The 20,773-nt window shown below is 47.9% G+C and overlaps 2 protein-coding genes across 15 annotated transcripts in view; one reads left to right on the forward strand and one right to left on the reverse strand.

Moving 5' to 3' along the window:
* The window catches only part of SPIDR (scaffold protein involved in DNA repair), a 475,882-nt gene extending 469,247 nt beyond the window's left edge, over positions 1–6,635 (forward strand). For 13 of the 14 annotated variants that reach the window (XM_003823268.5, XM_034966041.4, XM_034966040.3 and 10 more), the window contains one exon: positions 6,024–6,635. In XM_003823268.5, the coding sequence (XP_003823316.1) occupies positions 6,024–6,167 (144 nt within the window). In that variant the 3' untranslated portion in view covers positions 6,168–6,635. The remainder of the gene's footprint in view (positions 1–6,023) is intronic. The other variant, XM_008976887.5, reaches the window with a different exon arrangement.
* A 995-nt stretch (positions 6,636–7,630) lies between these two features.
* On the reverse strand, positions 7,631–8,838 carry CEBPD (CCAAT enhancer binding protein delta). Its single transcript, XM_034966049.3, has one exon. It carries the CDS (start codon positions 8,836–8,838, stop codon positions 8,029–8,031), a length of 810 nt encoding a protein of 269 aa, XP_034821940.1. The 3' UTR covers positions 7,631–8,028.
* Between the last annotated feature and the right edge of the window lie 11,935 nt (positions 8,839–20,773).

The raw sequence follows: 20,773 nt of genomic DNA on the forward strand, positions 1-20,773 counted from the left end.
AGAGTGAAATGCAGATATGTCTGCCATTCAGACTGATAGGTTCCTTTCCTCTGTGGAAATGAGGTTATTTTAGATCATTGTTGAGGTAGATGCAGGAATCTGTCCCCTGGCTTTTTTGTTTGTTTTTGTTTTTGTTTTTAGACAGAGTCTCATTCTCTGTCCAGGCTAGAGCACAGTGGCGTGATCTCAGCTCACTGCAACCTCCGCCTCCCAGGTTCAAGCGATTCTCCTGCCTCACCCTCCCGAGTAGCTGAGACTACAGGCATGAGCCACCACTCCCAGCTAATTTTTGTATTTTTAGTAGAGATGGGGTTTCACCATGCTGGCCAGGCTGGTCTCAAACTCTTGACCTCAGGTGATCCTCCAACCTTGGCCTCCCAAAGTGATGGGATTACAGGCATAAGCCACTGCACCCAGCCTGCCCCCTGGCTTTGATTACAGCACCACAGTCTTCAGGTTGGAGTCCTACTGCCAAGGTGTCATGTTAATAGGATGGAATTCCCCAAGATGCTTTTTTTTTCTTTTTTTAAACACTGGGTATTCCAGACTCTGAATAACTGGTAATGTGACTGTCCTGCCCTGAGAGTCACTGTGGTGAATCTTAGTAAAGCAGGGTGGCTCCTCCAAGAAAAGCCACCTAAATATATAATTGATGGGCCAAAGAGTTTCTGCTGTGTGAAATTTGACCCACATAAATGAGACATCTGTCCTAGAGATGCCACCTGTGTCTTGTGAAAGCCATTTAAAAGCACCACAAGTGGCTCATGGAATAGCCACAGAAGGGGACCAGCCACTCAGTGGCCCCTGGGCACAGCCCCAGTTCACACGAGACATCTGGAACCAGAGTGGGCTCCACAACCAGGGAGCTGACTTGGGCCACGCTGGAAGGGAGTGTGGTGACTGGGGAGGCCGATCATGCCTGGAGCTCTGTGGTCAGTCAAATAAGGGGTCTTTGTCTAATGGGTCCCCATGGCCAGATTCTAGCCAGAATTTTTTTTTAGGCAGAGTCTTACTCTGTCATCCAGGCTGGAGTGCAGTGACACAACCATAAGCTCACTACAGCCTCGAACTCCTGGGCTCAAACGATCCCCCCGCCTCAGCCTCCCAGGTATCCAACCCACATTTGTGGTGACTTAACCTGTCCTATGGAGACTCCTCCCTGCCCCACTACCCCTGCCACCCTGTCACCCACTGCACCTCAGGAGGGGCCAGCAGCCCCGCAAGGCAGAGCAGCAGTTTGTCCTCTCTCATCTAAACCATGTCTGTCAGAGTTGGATTAAATTGGAACATGGATAAGTCTATGAGTGGGATCTTTGAGGATCACAAGTGACTATACACTAGAATCACCTGCAAGCTCTAAAGAGTTTCTGCTCTTGGCTGGGCATGGTGGCTCATGCCTGTAATCCCAGCACTTTGAGAGGCCGAGGCGGGCGGATCACCTGAGGTCAGGAGTTCGAGACCAGCCTGGCCAACATGGTGACACCCCATCTCTACTAAAAATACAAAAAAGCTGGGTGTGGTGGTGCGCATCTGTAACCCCAGCTACTCGGGAGGCTGAGGCAGGAGAATCACTGGAACTGGGGAGGTAGAGGTTGCAGTGAGCTGAGATTGTGCCATACTCCAGCCTGGGCGACAGAGCAAGACTCCGTCTCAGAAAAAAAAAAGGGGGCTTCTGCTCCCTCCTGGCACAACACCCACCAGCTTTAAAGCTCCTCAGTGACCCCGAGCTCCAGCTCAGAATTGTCCCCTGAGCTGCTGCACACAGGGACTGATGCTGAGGCCGGGCTGTGGAGGCTCATCAGCAAGTGTTCCCCAGTGGTGCAAAAGGTGAGTCATCACTACGGGCCAGGAACTGAGCCTACCGCATTCTCACATTTCCCTGTTCAACCTCCCAATGTCCCAGCAAGGTAGAGCCCATATTTCCCTGCTAGGGGGATGAGTGCAGTGCCCAAGGCAAAGACATCCCACAGAGGGAAAGTCATCGTTACGCCACAGAGTGACCACCTGCAGAGTTGGGAGCCAGCCCAAGGAGCATAATGGGGAACAGCATATGTGCTTTTCTGTCCTTAAGGAAGTTTAAGTGTATAACAGGCAACCGACCACACAGCAGTGCCTGTCAGCCAATTCCTTGTCTCCTTGTCTGAGTCCTGGGGGTAGGGAGGAAGAAAGGAGGAGGCAGTGCCCAGAAAGGGGGGAACTGCCCACAGCTGACCAGGTAGAAGTTTGAGTAGGTGCTAAAGATGGCAGATCTGAGTCTTCAGGGAACACATCTTGATGGAGAATGTTGGGAGAAAGCATTAGAAACGCCCCTGTTTGGCCGGGCGCGGTGGCTCACGCCTGTAATCCCAGCACTTTGGGAGGCCGAGGCGGGCGGATCACGAGGTCAGGAGATCGAGACCATCCTGGCTAACATGGTGAAACCCCGTCTCTAGTAAAAATACAAAAAACTAGCCGTGCGTGGTGGCGGGCACCTGTAGTCCCAGCTACTCGGGAGGCTGAGGCAGGAGAATGGCGTGAACCTGGGAGACGGAGCTTGCAGTGAGCCGAGATCATGCCACTGCACTCCAGCCTGGGCGACAGAGCGAGACTCCGTCTCAAAAAAAAAAAAAAAAAAAAAAAAAAAGAAACGCCCCTGTTTGAGAACGCATGATAAAACGAACCAAAACCCACAACCTCAACAGATTCAACCAACTCTTGGGCATGGCACACAGCTCTCCAGCTGCTCCATGCTACTCAGAAGGGCGGGACGGTGCTGTGGTAGCAGCTGCCTGGCATCCCTGGTCACCATCCAGGAAGTCTCCAGCAATGGACAGTGCTTGACACCCGTTCCAATCCCCACCCCTCTTTAGAGATCCAGAGACCAGGAACCCTGGCAGAAATCCTCCTTCCTTCACTTGGTTTCCTTCTGGCTAAGGTGCTCGTTCCTCCTACACATTTAACTTGTCAACTAGAATATTCCCATAGGTAAAAGCCCTGCTTATAAAGAGCTCAAAGGTGTGTGTACCTGAGTGCATGTGTGTGCACATTTATGCAGTATGTGTGCATCAGAGCACCTTTGCCCATGTGCATGTGTATGTGTCCACTTGACTATGCTGTGTATGCACATATGCTGGACACATGCGTACATGTGTGTATGTGTGTGCATGTGTGTATGTGTATGCATTGGGTGAGGGCCAGAGGGTGGCAGCAGCCTTAGTATCACCTTTTTGGGTGCTCTGGTTTCAGGGCCAATACCAGTGGACTGTGGGGTAAGTTCCAAGCCTAGAAGTAGACAAGTTAGGAGGCTCTTTACTCCATGCCCAGCTCTATTCACAGTGGCTGATCAGGTCTTTACTGCGGATCTGGAAAGAAGCTGATAGAAGATGGGTGCCAGAGGGGCCTGGGTAGAGATGTTAGCTGAGAGATACCCAGTATGGATTCTGTCAGTTTTCTGGGTGAGCATACACATTCACCAAAATTCAGAGAATCAAATTGGGGCTTTCCACAAGAACTGTAACTCCATTCCCTGGGGCAAATGTACTGTTTCGGTTAAGATACTTGAGTGTTAAGTTTTATGCCTTTACTGTAATGTGGTCAAGCTGCAGACGTGAAAACAGTAGGATTGTCTGTAGTTGTGCATCTCATTTCTCAATAGTAACATTATTGTGGCATGGAACTTGAAGTTTGTTTCCTTAGCTTTCAGAAAAGTTAAAGGAACATATATAGTGATTTTTTAAAAGAGAGCACATTTTACACATATGCAGACACACATTTATATGAATAGTGCTTGGGAGTTTGCTAATATGGTTGTTTAAACCTCTCCATGTTAATTTCTCCCACACATAGAAGATTTATTACTTGGACACAGTGGCTGATGCCTGTAATCCCAGCACTTTGGGAGGCCCAGTCGGGCAGATCACCTGAGGTCAAGAGTTCCAGACCAGCCTGGCCAACATGGTGAAAATCCATCTCTATTAAAAATTAAAAAATTAGCCAGGCATGGTGGTGCGCACCTGTAATCCCAGCTACTTGGAAGGCTGAGGCAGGAGAACTGCTTGAACCCAGGAGGCAGAGGTTGCAGTGAGCCAAGCTCACACCACTCCATTCCAGCCTGGGTGACAGAGCAAGACTCAGTCTCAAAAAAAGTAATAAAAAATTTTAAACTCCATTTACAGATAATATAGCCAAACCTAACATTTTACAAATAAATGATTTTTTGCTGGCTTTTTCCAAGTCAGAATTGCATACTTTTACTCCAGAAGACCATAGGGTCATCTGTTTCACACTTGCACAAACATGCAAGACTAACTGAAACTCTTAAGACACCAGAAGGGTGTCCAGCATGCCGCCTCCACCCTCCCTCCCCTTGCGGTGACCCTGCTTCTGCTTCTGTATCCCCTGGTGTCCCCTCCAGTCCAGCAGCCTGGAGACTCTCCTGCTCACTGCCATCTCTTCAGTGACGGGCCCACATGGGATCGTAATAAACCCCATGCGTGAGCGAGTGAGCAGCTGCACTTGCCGTCCATGCCACCTCAGAGCCCTTGGGAAGGCCTCAGCTTCCATTACCAAGTTCCTTCTCTTTGCCTGTCTTGACCAGTGACACCCACTTCCCCCATCACTACATTAAACCATCCTGTTGACTATTCTTTTTCACCAAGGAAGCCAAAACTCTTGACAGAGCACACTGAATAGGCACCATGCCTGTCTTACAAATGGGAAAATCAAAGTCCCCCCACGAGTTGGCGTCAGTAGCGTTCACATCCCAGACTGATCCTGACATTTATTTTTACAAAACAAACCATCTCAAAACTTGGTGGCATCAATATTCATTCTGTGCACAGAACTCTTGTTTGGACAGGGCTTCATCCGGATAGCTCCACTGGGCATTAGCGGGTGCCCCCAAGGCCGGTGGGAGTCACAGAAGGCTCCTACGTCCAGGCCACAGCTCTGGCCGGACCCCCTCACAGCATGTGTGTGGATCCCACGGGCCAGCTGGAAGCTGGGCACCTTTCCTGACCAGGCGTGGAACATCACTTGGTGTCCCTTCCACCGCACTGTGTTCATGAGAAGCCAGACACTGAGGCCAGCTCAAACTCAGGGAAAGGCAGTGAGACTCACACCTTTGAAGGGAAGGGCACCAAGGAGCCACATTCTACCTGCTTTGGCCACGTTGTCTGGCTTCTCCAGCCTCAGTCTCTTTGGCCATGACACCATAACGATGGGAGGGGTGAGTTAATAGACACCAAACAGAACTGCTGTAGCAACTGCCAAATGCCTTGCACAGAGGAGGAGTGTGGGGTGCCCATGATATTACTCTGCAAGTGACATTGCCTTCTAGGGCTTTAATCTCTCAGAAAGCCAGAGATGGAATATCTCAGTGCTTCTGAGCCTTTATTTTCAGCCCTACCCGCAACAGCATTCTGCAGCTTGATCTATAATGGGGTGCACCACACCCTCTCAGCCTGGTCAGGGATGGGGGCCAAGGACTCCCTGTACCTGTCTCATCTGGAGACGAAACTCACCTGGGACTAACCAAAAAGAATTAGAAGAAAAAGCGAAGTCTCATTACAAAAACACAGAGGATTTTAGCCCAGTATAACTCTAGAAGAAATGGGATCCTATTAAGGAAGGAAGTTTGGGGCAAAGCACCAGGAAATCCCTCAACCGGAAGTGTTGCTAGATTGAGGAAGTGTCCTAAAGGAAGTGGGAGACAGCTGTGGGCACTGTGTGCCCAGCCCCGGCCTTCCCAGCAGAGTCTGTGTGCATCGTGTCCCAAGTAAAAACAATTCAGTTACCAGAATGGGGTAGTTCCTTCACTTGCTAAAATAAATGGATATGTGTGTGTGTGTGTGTGTGTGTGTGTGTGTATGTGTAGTGGCTCTTCATTTGTTTCTCCTTCCTACCACTGTTCTCAGCCATTTGAGGAGTGGAAGGTCGTGGACTGGGGAAAGGGCCTTCCACTCTGGCTCTCTGGTTTTCCGTGTTGTTGGGAACAGTACGTCCCAGGCTGTTTGCTTTAACCAGCGTGCCTTTTATCACTGCAGAGCTACGAAGTGAAGAGTGTCCTCGGAAAGGAAGTGGGGTTGTTAAATTGTTTTGTCCAGTCCGTAACCGCCCACCCGACCAGCTGCATTGGATTGGAGGAAATCGAGCTTCTGAGTGCAGGAGGGGCCTCTGCAGAACACTAGCGGTTGCCGCAGGATCTGTGAACTTTGCAATGTGGCTGCAAGGGTGGTGGTGGTGGTGGTGATTTGGGGTAGTTATTTGTTAACTATGGACACAGTGAACGTAGTTTACGATCTTGAAATGAAACTTAGATTTTTCTGGGGAAATGTTCAGATACAGTTTTGTGAACTGTAAATCAAAATACCTTTTTCTACAGTTTATCTTTTATTTTCTGCAAATTTAGGAACATATTTACTCTTGTTTTCACATTGAATCTTAAGTTTAAGCTCTTCATTTGGTATTTAGGCAATATATGAGAAAAAAATTTTTTGTTCATTTGTAATTTTAACAAGTTGAACATTTTACCATGATTGAACATGTTTTTATTACAGTATTTGTTTTAACATTCCCCCAAAGAATACCCTGCAAAGTGTAAACCTTTGTCCCATACTGTGATATTACTGTTCTGCTACAATAAATGTCAAACCTAAGCACTTTGCAGTTCACTACTTTTGGGAAAATGTTCTAGGGAACTGTATCACAGGTGAAACTGTTACCCATAAAGTGTAGCTCTCTGAACTGGTGTGATCGTGTCTCTGCTGAATGGTGGTGGGGATAGCTGGCTCCACCACACACACCTGTTTTAATTAGGCTGGGTAATGTGCACGGAGAGCAAAGATCACAGACTAAGGAGCAGTCGGTTATTTGCTTTGCTGGCAGAGATTTAAACAAGAATTAATTATCTTTGGACACTATAAAGATTTTGTTCCCTTCCTTATAGCAATATAATCATGACAGGCCATGGTTAACTACATCAGATACACGTAGCAGCCGTGACCAAGAAATGGTGCCCTAATACCAAGTGTTCTTGGGTTAAAGGCAGGCGGCTTTTTAATTAAATCTTAAAGCACTGCAATTACTGGCAAGACAGCTGGTCTTAAGCAGTTTTGTGACTGCCCTTTTCATCCACTACATGACTATTCCGGCCTTTCTGGAGCACTTTTGAAAATCTACTTGACTCTGTCCACAAGACTGAGGAAAGTGAAAGCAAAGTCCCAGGAAAGCGGGAGATGATTCAGCCCGGGGTTCTGCCCCTCGCCCCTCCAGCAGCCTCTACAGTTAGGGAACTCTTGAACTGTTTTCAGCAGGGGCCCCCAAAAAGTCAACCCTTCCCCAGGTTTGCGTTCTTCGGGAGAACACCTTCTGCTGGAAAGCTGCTAGCTTACCTGAGCTCAGCCGTGCTCCACCTAGCTTAGGCAAGTTAAATAAGGCCAGGAGAGAGCCTTTAATGCGTTTTAAAAGCGACAGACCCTCTCTCCTGAGTAGCTCGGGCCTGCGCCCCATCCCCCCGCCCCCCCCCACACACACACCTGGCGCCCGGGCTCCCTGGTGTTCGCTGGCTGCGGGTCTGGAACGCACCCTTCCCGAGCCGGGTCCTGCGCCACCGGCGGGCGGGCGGGAGTCACTGCGAATATAGGAAGCAGGGGCGATTTCAAATGCTGCTTTATTCTTACAAATACTGTAAAAATTAATATAAAAAAGTGAGCATGCTCAGTCTTTTCCTCTTATCTACAATACAAAGGGTTTGTCTGAAAAGTCTGGTTTTTTTTCTTTTTACAAATGTACCTTAGCTGCATCAACAGGAGTAAGATGTAGAAAAAGCTACCATTACAAAAATAATTTAAGGGAAAATAAACACGTTTAGCTTCTCTCGCAGTTTAGTGGTGGTAAGTCCAGGCTGTAGCTTCTTTGCGCTCCTATGTCCCAAGAAACTGCAGCGGGCACCCGGCGGCTCTGGCTGCGCCAGGGCAGGGCGCGCTCCGCTCCGGGCCGTCGGGTCTGAGGTATGGGTCGTTGCTGAGTCTCTCCCGCCCCGGCCGCGCGTTACCGGCAGTCTGCTGTCCCGGCGGCCGGCAGGAAGGGCGGGCTGGGCAGCTGCTTGAAGAACTGCCGGAGGCCGGCCAGGTCCCGCGTGAGCTGCTCCACGCGCTGGTGCAGCTTCTCGTTCTCAGCCGACAGCTCCACCAGCTTCTGCTGCATCTCCTGGTTGCGCCGCTTGGCCTTGTCGCGGCTCTTGCGCACGGCGATGTTGTTGCGCTCGCGCCGCTGCCGGTACTCGGGGCTGCCGCGGTCCGGGCCCCTCTTGCCGGCGCTCTTCTCCCGGGCGGGGCCGGGCGCGGGGGTCTGCCTGGGGCTGCTGCGCGGCGGCTCCGGCGACGTGGGCGGGGTGGGCTGCCCTGCGGCCGCCAAGCTCACCACGGTCTGTGCGCACGCGGCCACCTGCGCGGGCAACAGCGAGCCGGGCGCGTCGCCGTCGCCCCAGTCGGGCTCGCGCTTGAGCGGGCGCGGAGCGGCAGGGCCCGGGCCCAAGGGGCGCGCGGGGCCGCCGGGAAAAAGCTCCAGGGGCCCCGCGCCGCCCGCCTTGTGATTGCTGTTGAAGAGGTCGGCGAAGAGCTCGTCGTGGCACAGCTCCAGGGTGGGCACGGCGGCCATGGAGTCGATGTAGGCGCTGAAGTCGATGGCGCTCTCGTCGTCGTACATGGCGGGGGCGGCGGCGCCTGGCTCGCCTAGGGCCCCTGGCTCGGCCCCGCGGCCCGGCTTGCCCGCCCGGCCCGGTTCGTAGAAGGGCGCAGGCTCCGCAGGCCAGGGCGCGCCGCGCGCCGGGCCGTCCAGGCTGAAGAGCGCGGCGCTCATGGCGGCGTCGGGCCGGGCTCTGCGTCCAAGCGAGGCTGTCACCTCGCTGGGCCCAGCCCCGCCGCCTTTTCTAGCCCCGGCTGACGTGCACGCCCCGCCCCGACTCCGGCACCGCGGGGGCGCCCCGGGGCCGCGGGGGAAGGGGCGGGGGCGCCCTGGGAGCCCCCCGGAGCCGCCCCGAGGCTTCCCGGGGCGCGCCCTCTCTCAGCTCCTCCCCGGGGCCCCCTCCCCGGCCCTGGGGACCCCCCCAGCCCACGTTGCAGGAGGGTGCCCGCGCTGCTGCTCCCTCCCCGGCCCGGGCCGGCCCGCGCTGCGCTGCTGGGAATGACACTCCCTCTGCCAGCACTCCAGGGCCTTCTCTTCTTCCTGTTTGTGGGCTTGGAACCTCCTCGCTTCTCGGGGCTGGGAGTGAAATCAAAACCAGGACTTGGCCGCAGCGCGCGCGTCCCAGGCCGGCTTCTGTCGCCGGAGGGCGGGGGGTGGAGACCGGTGGGAGAGGACCCGCGCGTCCAAGGACGCCCCCCGACCGTGGGCACGCGCGTGAGGCCCTCGCCCCGCGCCTCCACCGTGGGACCAGAGGCGGGAAGAGGCGCGGGGGACCAGACGTGGGGACAGCGGCGGCCTGGCAGGCGGGGAGGGCTGCCCGCACCGCACTCGGGCGCCTCGGGGAATCCGGGCCGGTTCTCGCTGCTCTCCTCGGAGGTCCCGGGTCCGGCCGGCCCTGGGGGTCGAGGCCCAGAGACGCGGCTGCTGCGTCCTGACCGAAAGGCCGACGGGACGCTGTCGCCAAAAGCAGAGCAGATGGGGGAGACGCGGTCACGACATCGCGTCCTCCGCCGGCTCCTCGAGGTGCGGGCTCTCCGGCCGGACGCTACTCCCCGACCCCGCAGACCCGGGCGTCCGCCGCCAGCTCCCGCGCCCGCGTTTCTTCCAGGTCTACGGAAGCAGTGCCATCGTGTGGCGGCATCTTGCGTTAGACCTGTTTTTAGTTCCAGGCTCTTTCCCTGTTAAATATTCCAAAAAAGTGCCTTGAACCTAAAGTAGTTGGGTCCTTTTTGGGAAACAGGTAAGATCTACCAGTAGCTATAGCAGGGTGCAGATGGGCCTCGACTCACCATGGGGTTACATCCCGGTAGACCCATCGCACACTGAAAATGTCTTAAGTAAGAATGGGCTTTGTCATGTGTCCTGCAATTTGAGGCAGGCATTTCTGGTCAGACCCATTTATTATTTTAAATTAAAAATATGGTTTTTTTCAGCCGAGCACAGTGGCTCATGCCGGTAATCCCAGCACTTTGGGAGGCTGAGGTGGGCGGATCACTCGAGGTCAGGAGTTTGAAACCAGCCTGGTCAACATGGTGAAACCCCATTTCTACTAAAAATACAAAAATTAGCCAAGCGTAGTGGCGTGGGCCTGTAATCCCAGCTACTCGGGAGGCTGAGGCAGGAGAATCGCTTGAACCCGGGAGGCGGAGGTTGCAGTGAGCCGAGATCGTTCCATTGCACTCCAGCCTGGGCGACAGAGCGAGACTCCATCTCAAAAAAAAAATTGAGATGGGATCTCACAATGTTGTCCAGGCTGGTTTCAAACTCCTGGGCTTAAGAGATTCGCCGGCCTCAGCCTCCCAAAGTGCTGGGATTACAGGCGTGAGCCACCATGTCGGGCCCAAATCCATTAAATCACTATCGCTAGTCACACCTGCTCCATGTCGAGTCTCTTCCTGCGCAGGCCTCTCACCAGATCTGCGTCGGAACACCAAGCTCTACTAACTGCTGTGCAGTTTCTGCAGTCAGTTCCAGAGGTCATTTCTAACGTTGCACTATGGGATATTTAATAGGTTTCCTAAAGAACAAACATATTTCTTTAGAGTTACTCAGAGGGTACACAATGATGATGTCACACAATTAATTACCTATTAAGACTGAAATCCAGCAATGCATAGAGTGTGGACTTACGCACATCCAGAAAAAGTTCTAGCACAAATTGTTTTGTTCTCATATATTTCAGAAGCCATAGAAACACTATTAAAGCCCTCCCTAATCAATCACTTAGGGAATGCAAAATCAATATTTATAAGGGATAACCATATCCTCCTAAAAACAACTCAGAGACTATTTTCAGTGAGATGATTTACTGATTCCGATAGTCAATATAGTTACATTTTATTTTTATTTTTATCTTTATTTTTGAGACGGAGTCTTGCTCTGTCGCCAGGCTTGAGTGCAGTGGCGCGATCTCAGCTCACTGCAACGTCCGCTTCCCAGATTCAAGCGAATCTCCTGCCTCAGCCTCCGGAGAAGCTGGGATTACAGGCCCGTGACACCACACCCAGCTAATTTTTTGTATTTTAAGTAGAGACGGGTTTCACCGTGTTAGCCAGGATAGTTTCGATCTTCTGTCCTCGTGATGCACCCGCCTCCGCCTCCCAAAGCTACATTTATTAACACTAAGTTGAGTTTACATGACAGTGATGCATATTGAGGTGCTTTACAGGAAGCGGTTAGAAAGCTCTTGCCTAGGCCTGGTGCAGTAGCTCACGCTTGTAATCCCAGCACTTTGAGAGGCCGAGGTGGGCGGGTCACCTGAGGTCAAGAGTTCAAGACCAGCCTGGCCAACATGGTGAAATCCTGTCTCTACAAAAATACAAAAATTAGCCGGGCATGATGGCAGGTGCCTGTAACCCCAGCTAACTTGGGAGGCTGAGGCAGGAGAATCGCTTGAACCCTGGAGGCGGAGGTTGCAGTGAGCCGAGATCACACCACTGCACTCCAGCCTAGGCGACAGAGTGAAACTCCGTATCAAAAAAAAAAAAAAAAAAAAAAAAAAGGCGGGGCGCGGTGGCTCACGCCTGTAATCCCAGCACTTTGGGAGGCCGAGGCGGGCAGATCACAAAGTCAGGAAATCGAGACCATCCTGGCTAACAAGGTGAAACCCCGTCTCTACTAAAAACACAAAAAATTAGCCAGGCATGGTGGCAGGCGCCTCTAGTCCCAACTACTAGGGAGGCTGAGGCAGCAGAATGACGTGAACCAGGGAGGCGGAGGTTGCAGCGAGCCGAGATCCCGCCACTGCACTCCAGCCTGGGCGACAGAGCGAGACTCCGTCTCAAAAAAAAAAAAAAAAAAAAGAAATTCAGGAGGTTGAAAACGGTTAAAATGTGTTTGAGTTAATATAAGCTGTTTGTTGGGGTCCAAAAGCCAATCTGGCTTCCCTTCATTCATAGGACGAAGTTGACCATAATTCAGCTCTCTCTCATCCTAGGGATCATATTTGGATAATTGAAATGGCAGAAGAGCAGTTCTGCTCCAAATTACAGTCTGAAAAAATAAAACATTTTTGAGGAGTGCTCTCTAAACGTAAATATGAAATGAAGTTTCAAGAGGTGGGAAACTTTTTAGTGCTTTCTTCAGATTGTTATTCTCAGCTATCAGATTAGATGGTTTTGTTTCCCTTCTGCCTTTGGGCTATTTTAAATTTATGGCTTATTTTCCCGAGTTTTGGGTCACAGTAGCGATTTTTTTTTTTTTTTTTTTTTAAGATAGAGTCTCGCTCTGTTGGCCAGGCTGGAGTACAGTGGCACAATCTTGGCTCACTGCAACCTCCATGTCCCCGGCTCAAGCAGTTCTCCTGCCTCAGCCTCCCGAGTAGCTGGGATTATAGGTGTGTGCCACCACGCCCAGTTAATTTTTGTATTTTTAGTAGAGACGAGGTTTCACCATGTTGGCCAGGCTGGTCTCCAGCTGCTGGCCTCAGGTAATCTGCCTGCCTTGGCCTCCCAAAGTGCTGGGATTACAGGCGTGAGCCACCGCACCCGGCCATGAAATTTTTATATGTTACATGTTTATATCCAAAAATACTGACTTTTTCAGGATGAACCTTATTCGCAATGTGTGAGTTTGGAAAAGGAAAGACAGAGTCAAAGGAACAAAACCAGTGGTTGTTGGGGTCACGCACCCCTCATGCTGTTAAAGCTTGTGCATGTCATTGAAACCTGCTGTAATTGGTAACAATTTCTATGTGCACTTCAGCTTCTGGAATCTAAAAGGCTGAGTCCCCAGATTGTAAAGTAGCCAGAACTGACAACAAGAATTGGATTCTGTGGGTTGGGTGTCCCACCTGCCAAATACGTGCTCACATTCTCCTCAACAGAAAAGGAAAAGCAATTTGTCTTCCCAGGCTACATTTTTATCAGGTGGATTCATCCCTCCCTGGCCCACACCCAGTAGCCCCTCTGCCAGCCTCCTTGCACCCCAGGTCCCCAGCTGCCTCCTTGGTGGCAGTGATGCTGCAGCTGCACCTGCTCCCCCAGGAAGGGTGCAGCAGGTCTGGACTCACAGCTTGCTCTCCCTTTCCAATCCATTCTCCAGATGGCCACCCAAGAGAGCCCGTCACCTCACTGTGTTCCTTAGAATCTGCTGATGTTTTCTTGGCCTAGAGGATGGAGTTTCAGTTCTCAAGTGGGAGCCCTCCACTGCCCACTTCAAGAAGTCAATTTCCTGTCACAACAACTGGCACCTGACTCAACTCCAAATACCCAGGACCTGCCTGGTTTCCTGTGTGTGAAGCTGATGGTTCCACCGAGAGCTCTTTCTCCTCTGCACTACTCTGCTGGCAAGAGCAATGGTGCCTGCCTCGATGGTGCTTTCTGTGACTTACTTAATCACTTCCTCATCTGACTTCTCAGGAAAAATACATCCCACATCTTGTCAATTATTAAGTGCACTTTTTAAATATTTTATTGAAATTGGGATGCATGTGACAATCACTGTTGTCCAGAGTGTCAGTTAGGATATTTGTCTTTGTCCACATATGGGTGCCAGTGGCTGGGAGTGAATCCTGAGGATGATGGCGGAGAGCACTTTCTAAAGAAATGCTACATCGCTCGCTGTCTTGGTGGAATGAAGAGCAGTGGTGTGTAAAAACCTGCAGGGCAATGACTCTGAAATGAAAAGTGATTCAGAGGAGACAGTGAGTGAACATGAAAACATTTGGGAATATCTTAAGCAATTTACTTATATTGTCCTTTTTACATGCACGTAAGAGTGATATATTATTAAAATCAATGTCTAAAAGAAATGAAGTTCTTTCTATGAGTACAAAATCAAAATTTTAAGAAATATGAGAGAAGCAACGTCACCAAAAATGGCAGAGTAAAGAATTCCAGTGCTCCATCACTCCACAAATACAGCTGGCAAAAGCTGTCCTAATCAACTTTTACAGAACTCTGAAATCTAGCCACAAACTTACAGCAACTGGGGAAAGTATAATGAAGAAAGAAGCTGCTGCAATGTACTAAGAAAGCACTTTGGTGTTTTAAACTGCCTGCTTGCCATCCCTCCTTCTCCAGATTGTTGGTGGCCATGAAGATGGCAGCATGAACTCCTGATGCAGGCTGCTAGTGCCAGAGTGAACAACACAGACTCTGTTCTCAAAGAAACGGGAGTGTGCTTGGACCTGGCTGACAGCTCCCTGATGGACTAGAGCAAGGATAGCATTTGCATTTGGGCATTTGCCAAGAGCAGCAAGGGCAAAAGTACTGGCTGTAGGAGCCTGAGACAAGCAATAGAAAGACCAAAAAGTCTAGGAAGGAAGAGCTTGAGGAAGAACATAAGTGGGGAATAAGGGCCATTAAAAGCTCTTGCGTGTACCAGGGAATTACGTGCATGCCCAGCATGGGCGGAGTGCTCAGAAAAGGCCTGAGAAGACCTCAAGCCTCCACTTCTGGCTGACCTTCAAGATGTGCACATTCAAGAAGAGAAAGCTAAGACAGACAGAATTATAAACAACCTGGCTAAGTGTTAAAGGAGTATGCCAACACAGAGCCAATCTCTAAAGACCGGAAGAGTTTCTGTAGGTACTTTTTTCTCTCTCTCTCTCTCTCTCTCTCTCTTTCTTTTATGGGTTGGGGGCTTTGGGCATTTAAGGTTACTCTGTTAAAAATACTAGCTGACCACTAAGCTAATGGAACACAGACTTCAGTGGCCTCACACAACAAACAATACAGATGTTACAAAAGTAGTTTTGAAAAGTCAGTAACAAATAACAACAGCCCACAACAAATAGCAACAACAAACCCTTGGCAGGGGTGGAGGGTGGGGGCGGAATCTACTTTGCAGAGTTGCCACATTGTAATTATCAAAATGCTGAGTTTTTGACAAACATTTATGAAGCATGCAAAGAAACAAGAAAGTATAAACCATTCACAAGCATACTCTGAAGAAATTAATAGAAACTGTCCCTGAGGAAGCCAGACACTGGACTTAGTGGACAAAAACTCAATCACATGTCTTTAAAATGCTCAGAGTTAGGGTAAAACATGTACAAAGGACTAAAGGAAGCCAGGAGCATGAAGTATCACCGAATAGAGAATATCAGTTAAGAGAGAGAAATTACCAAAAATAACCAATTAGAAATTCTGGAGCTGAAATGAAATGAAAAATCACTAGGAGGTTACAACAACAAACAGGTTTAAACAGGCACCAGAAATAATCATCAGACTGGATGCAGTGGCCCACACCTGTAATCCCAGCACTTTGGGAGGCTGAGGCAGGCAGATCATTTGAGGTCAGGAGATTGAGACCAGGCTGACCAACTTGGTGAAACCCTGTCTCTAATAAAAATCCAAAGAAAATTAGCTGGGGATGGTGGCGCATGCCTGTAATGTCAGCTACTTGGGGGGCCAAGGCAGGAGAATCTGTTGAACCTGGGAGGCAGAGGTTGCAGTGAGCCGAGGTGAGGTCGTGCCACTGCACTGCAGCCTGGGCAACAGAGCAAGACTCCATCGAAAGAAAGAGAGAAAGAGAGAGAGGGAGGGAGGGAGGAAGGGAAAGAAAGAAAGAGAGAGAGAAAGAAGGAAAGAAAGAAAAAGAGAAAAGAGAGAAAGAGAAAGAGAAAGAAAGAGGGAGGGAGGGAAAGGAGGGAAAGGAAGGAAAGGAAAGAAAAAGGAAAGAAAGAGAAAGAATCAGCAAACTTGAATATAGGACAATTGAAATTATGCAGCCCGGGAAGCACAAAAGAAAAGAATGAAGAAAAGTGAACCAAGCCTAAGGGACCTGTGGGATATCATCAAGTAGATCAACATATGCATAATGAGAGTCCCAGAAAGAGGAGACAAAGAGAAAGTAGCAGAAAGACTACCTAAATAAATAATAGGCCGGGCACAGTGGATCATGCCTGTAATCCCAGCACTTTGGGAGGCCAAGGTGGATGGATCACCTGAGGTCAGGAATTCAGGACCATCTCTACTAAAAATACAAAAATTAGCCAGGCATGGTGGTGGGCACCTGTAATCTCAGCTACTCGGGAGGCTGAGGCAGGAGAATCACTTGAACCTGGGAGGCGAAGGTTGCAGTGAGCTGAGATTGTGCCACTGCACTCCAGCCTGGGGGACAGTGAGACTCCATTTCAAAAAAAAAAAAAGAAAGAAAGAATAGCCAAAATGTCCCATATTTTGTGAAATACATGAATCTACGCATCCAAGAAGTTCAACAACACCAAGTAGAACAAACTCAAAGAGATCCATACTAAGAAACACTATAGTCAAATTATTGAACACCAAAAAAGACAATCTGGAAAGCTGCAAGAGCCAAGTGACTCATCACATACAAGAGATCCTGAATAAAATTAATAATCAGTTTTTCATCAAAACCATGGTGGTCAGGAGACAGTGGCATAAACGGAAAAAAGTCAACCAGGAATACTATATCCAGCAAAAATTGAGACATTAAGACATTTCCAGCTAAACAAAAACTGATGTATTTCACCAATAGACCTGCTCTAGAAATCCTAAAGGAAGTCTTCCAGGCTGAAACAAAAGGACATCAAACAGTAACTCAAAAACATGCAAAAATAAAGAACAATGGTAAATGTAGCTACATAGGTAAATATAAAAACACCCTTTGGTTTATAAGTTCCTTTTTCATTTTACTAAATAGTTTAAAAGACAAACCCCTGAAACAATAATTGTAAAGCTATGTTAACGGGCACACAATATATAAAGATGCAGTTTGTGATACTACAACATAAAGTGTGGGAAGAGGGGCACAACAGAGCTGTAAAGGAACAGAGTCTTTGTATGCTATGAAACTCAGTTGGTATTTAATTAAAACTTGGTTGTTATAAAGTTAATCGTTATTCCCCAGAGTAAACGCTAACACAAAAACTAAAAATACATATGGAAATGGAAATAAGGGAATCAAAGTGGTGTACTAGAAGATGTCTTCTGGTAGGTGAATGGATAAACTGTGGTACACCCAGCTTCTAGCCGTGAAAAGACACGGAGGAAACTTAAATTCATATTAGCGAAAGAAACACATCTGAAAAGGCTACCTACATGCTGTATGATTCCAACTCTGTGATATCCAAGAAAAGGGAAAACTATGGACACAGTGAAAAGATCACTGGTTGCCAGAGGTTGAGAGGGAAGGAGGGAGGGATGAGTAGGTAGAGCATAGGGAATTTTTAGGGCGCTGAAACCAGTCTGTATGATACTATAATAGTAGATACATGTCATTATACATTTGTTTAAACTCACAGGATGTACAACACCAAGAGTGAACACTAATGTAAACTATGGATACTGGTTGATAACAGTGTGTTAATGTTGGTTCATGGATTGTAGAAAATGCACCACGCTGGCTCAGATTGTTGGTGGTGAAGGAGGGGGTGTGCATTGGGATGGGAGCAAGGAGAACTGTGGGCATTCTACCTTTCACTAAATTTTTCTGTGAACATAAAACTGCTCTAAACATAAAGTCTGTTTTTTTAAAGGAGCAAAATATCAAGTAAACTGGAGATTTAAATAAAAAGAAAACCTGGTCTCTCCCAATAGAATGCAAATACTGTGAGGTTAAGAGCTGCAACACTATTTTTCTCTAGTATCTCTCACTCTTTTAGGCACATATTTTGCACTCAATAAGATTTTCTGAAATGAAGGGAATTTTGTGTATGACCTTAGGCAAGTCATTTCTCCCCTCCCTTTTTTTTTTCTGGAGATGGAGTCTCGCTCTGTGCCCAGGATGGAGTGCAGTGGCGCGATCTCGGTTCACTGCAACCTCCGCCTCCCCGGTTCAAGCAATTCTCCTGCCTCAGCCTCCCAAGTAGCACGGACTACAGGCACAGGCCACCACGCCTGGCTAACTTTTTGTACTTTAGTAGAGACGGGGTTTCACCGTGTTGCCCAGACTGGTCTCGAACTCCTGAGCTCAGGCAATCCACCTGCCTTGGCCTCCCAAAATGCTAGGATTACAGGTGTGAGCCACCGCACCTGGCCAAGTCATTTCCCCTATCTTTTATTTATTTATTTATTTATTTTTATTTTATTTTTTTTTTAGATGGAGTCATTCTGTCACCCAGCCTGGAGTGCAATGGCACAGTCTCAGCTCACTGCAACCTCCACCTGCCAGGCTCAAGTGATTGTCCTGCCTCAGCCTCCTGAGTAGCTGGGACTACAGGCATGCACCAACACACCTGGCTAATTTTTGTATTTTTAGTAGAGACAGGGTTTCACCACATTGGCTGGGCTGATCTTGAACTCCTGACCTCGTGATCCACCCACATCTGCCTCCCAAAGTGCTAAGGGGTGAACCACCGCACCTGGCCCATTTCCCCTTTCTTTACCATATATTCTTTACATAAAAAATAAGGGTAATAAGTGGCGGGAAATGGTATGGTAGAAAAAAATCAAACAAAAGAAGGCAATATTAGTTGAATTCAGGAACAAAAATAAAATGAAGCTTAAAGGGGAAAAAAAGCAAAATGATAGAAGTGCTTTTTAATTAGTAGAAATGCAGATGGTAAAAAATGTGTTGAGGTGGATTATATGATATCAAACAAAATAGACTTTAAGTCAAAACTTGTTACAGGAGACAAAGACATTATATGTAGATAAAATGGTCAATCTATCAAGAAGATAAATCAGTTTTATAGATATACATATCAAAAAAAGTCCCAAAATACATGAAGGAAAATTTGACAGAGGTGAGGGAAGAAATAGATAGTTTTATAATAATCGTTGGAGTTTAAATACCTCATTTTCAATATGAATAACAAAATAGAGTCCTTAAAGAACACTATACACCAACTAGACTTAATGGACATACATTGACTGTTTCACTCAGCAACAGCAGAATACACATTCTTCTGAATTGCAAATGGGACATTCTCTAGGACAGATAACATGTTAGGTCACAAACAAGTTTGACAGATTTAAAGGACTGAAATAAGACAAAGCATCTTCTCTGACTACAATCTTTCTCTGGCTAGAAATCAAAAATAGAAGGAAAACTCAGTTTTCACAAATAATATGGAACTTACACAACATACAATGGGCAAAAGAAAAAATTACAGCTGAAATTAGAAAATGCTTTTTTGGGATAAATCAACACAAAAATAGAACATATCCAAACTTATGAGACATAGTGAAAATGGTGTTCGGAGGGAGATTTATAGCAATATATGCCTACATTTTAAAAAGAGAAAAAGGAATCTCCCAGATCAATCATTTTACACATTAGGGAACCAGAAAAAAAAAGAACAAGCTAAGCCCAAAGTTAGCAGAAGAAAGGATTAATAAAGATTACAGACAGAAAAAAAAAAAGAAAGAACAGAAAAATAATACAATCAATAAAACTAAAATTTGGCTCTTTTAACAAGATTAACAAAAAATGACAAACATTCAACTAGATTTAACTAGCCTAAGCAGAGAAAAAGAAGAGTCAGATTATGAAAACCAATAAGAAACTAGGCCATCACTATAAACCTTATATAAATAAAAAGATCATGAGAATAATATGATAAATTATACACCAACAAATTAAATAACCTAGATGAACAAATTCCTAGAAACAAACTACAAAAACTAACTCAAGAAGAAATGGAAAATCTGCGCAAATGTATAACGTTTTTGAATTAGTAATCAAACATTATTTCAACAAAAATAAGCTCAGGGCAAGATGGCTTCACTGGTGAATTATAACAAACATTTAAAGAAAAATTGGCTGGGCATGGTGGCTCACGCCTGTAATCCCAGCACTTTGGGAGGCCAAGGCGGGCAGATCATTTGAGATCAGGAGTTCGAGACTAGCCTGACCAACATGGTGAAACCCCGTCTCTACTAAAAATACAAAAATTAGCCAGTTGTGGTGGCATGTGCCTATAATCCCAGCTACTTAGGAGGCTGAGGCAGGAGAATCACTTGAATCCAGGAGGCGTAGGTAGCGGTGAGTGGAGATCACCCCACTGCACTCCAGCCTGGGCGACAGAGTGAGACTCCAGCTCAAAAAAAAAAAAAAGAAAAAAGAAAAAGAAAAATTAACATCAGTCCTTCTCAAAGCTTCCCAAAAAGAAGAAGAGGAGGGAACATTTTCTGACTCATTCTATAAAGCCATATAAATATTACCTGATGCCAAGGCCAAATGAAGATATCACAAGAGAAGAAAATTTGCCAACTGGCCAGGCATGGTCGCTTGAGCCCAGGAGGTTGAGGCTGCAGTGAGCCGTGATCGTGCCACTGCACTCCAGCCTGGGTGACAGAGTGAGCCCCCCACTTTTTTTTTTTTTTTGAGAGGGAGTCTCACTCTGTCAGCCAGGCTGGAGTGCAGTGGCATGATCTCTCCTCACTGCAACCTCCACCTCCTGGGTTCAAGTGATTCTCTTGCCTCAGTCTCCTGAATAGCTACTACAGGCTAATTTTTTGTATTTTTAGTAGAGACGGGGTTTCTCCATGTTGGCTGGCTGGCCTTGAACTCCTGACCTCAAGTGATCCACCCGCCTTGGCCTCCCAAAGTGCTGGGATTACAGGCGTGAGCCACTGCCCCAGCCCAAGACCCCGTCTTTAAAAAAAAAAAAGAAAGAAAGAAAAGAAAAGAAAAAAGGAAAGAAAATTTGCAGAACAACATCCCAGTGAATATACGGAATGCAGAAATCCTCAAAAAA

The sequence above is a fragment of the Pan paniscus genome, chromosome 7 (genome assembly GCF_029289425.2).
Source record: "Pan paniscus chromosome 7, NHGRI_mPanPan1-v2.0_pri, whole genome shotgun sequence".
Lineage (NCBI taxonomy): Eukaryota > Metazoa > Chordata > Mammalia > Primates > Hominidae > Pan > Pan paniscus.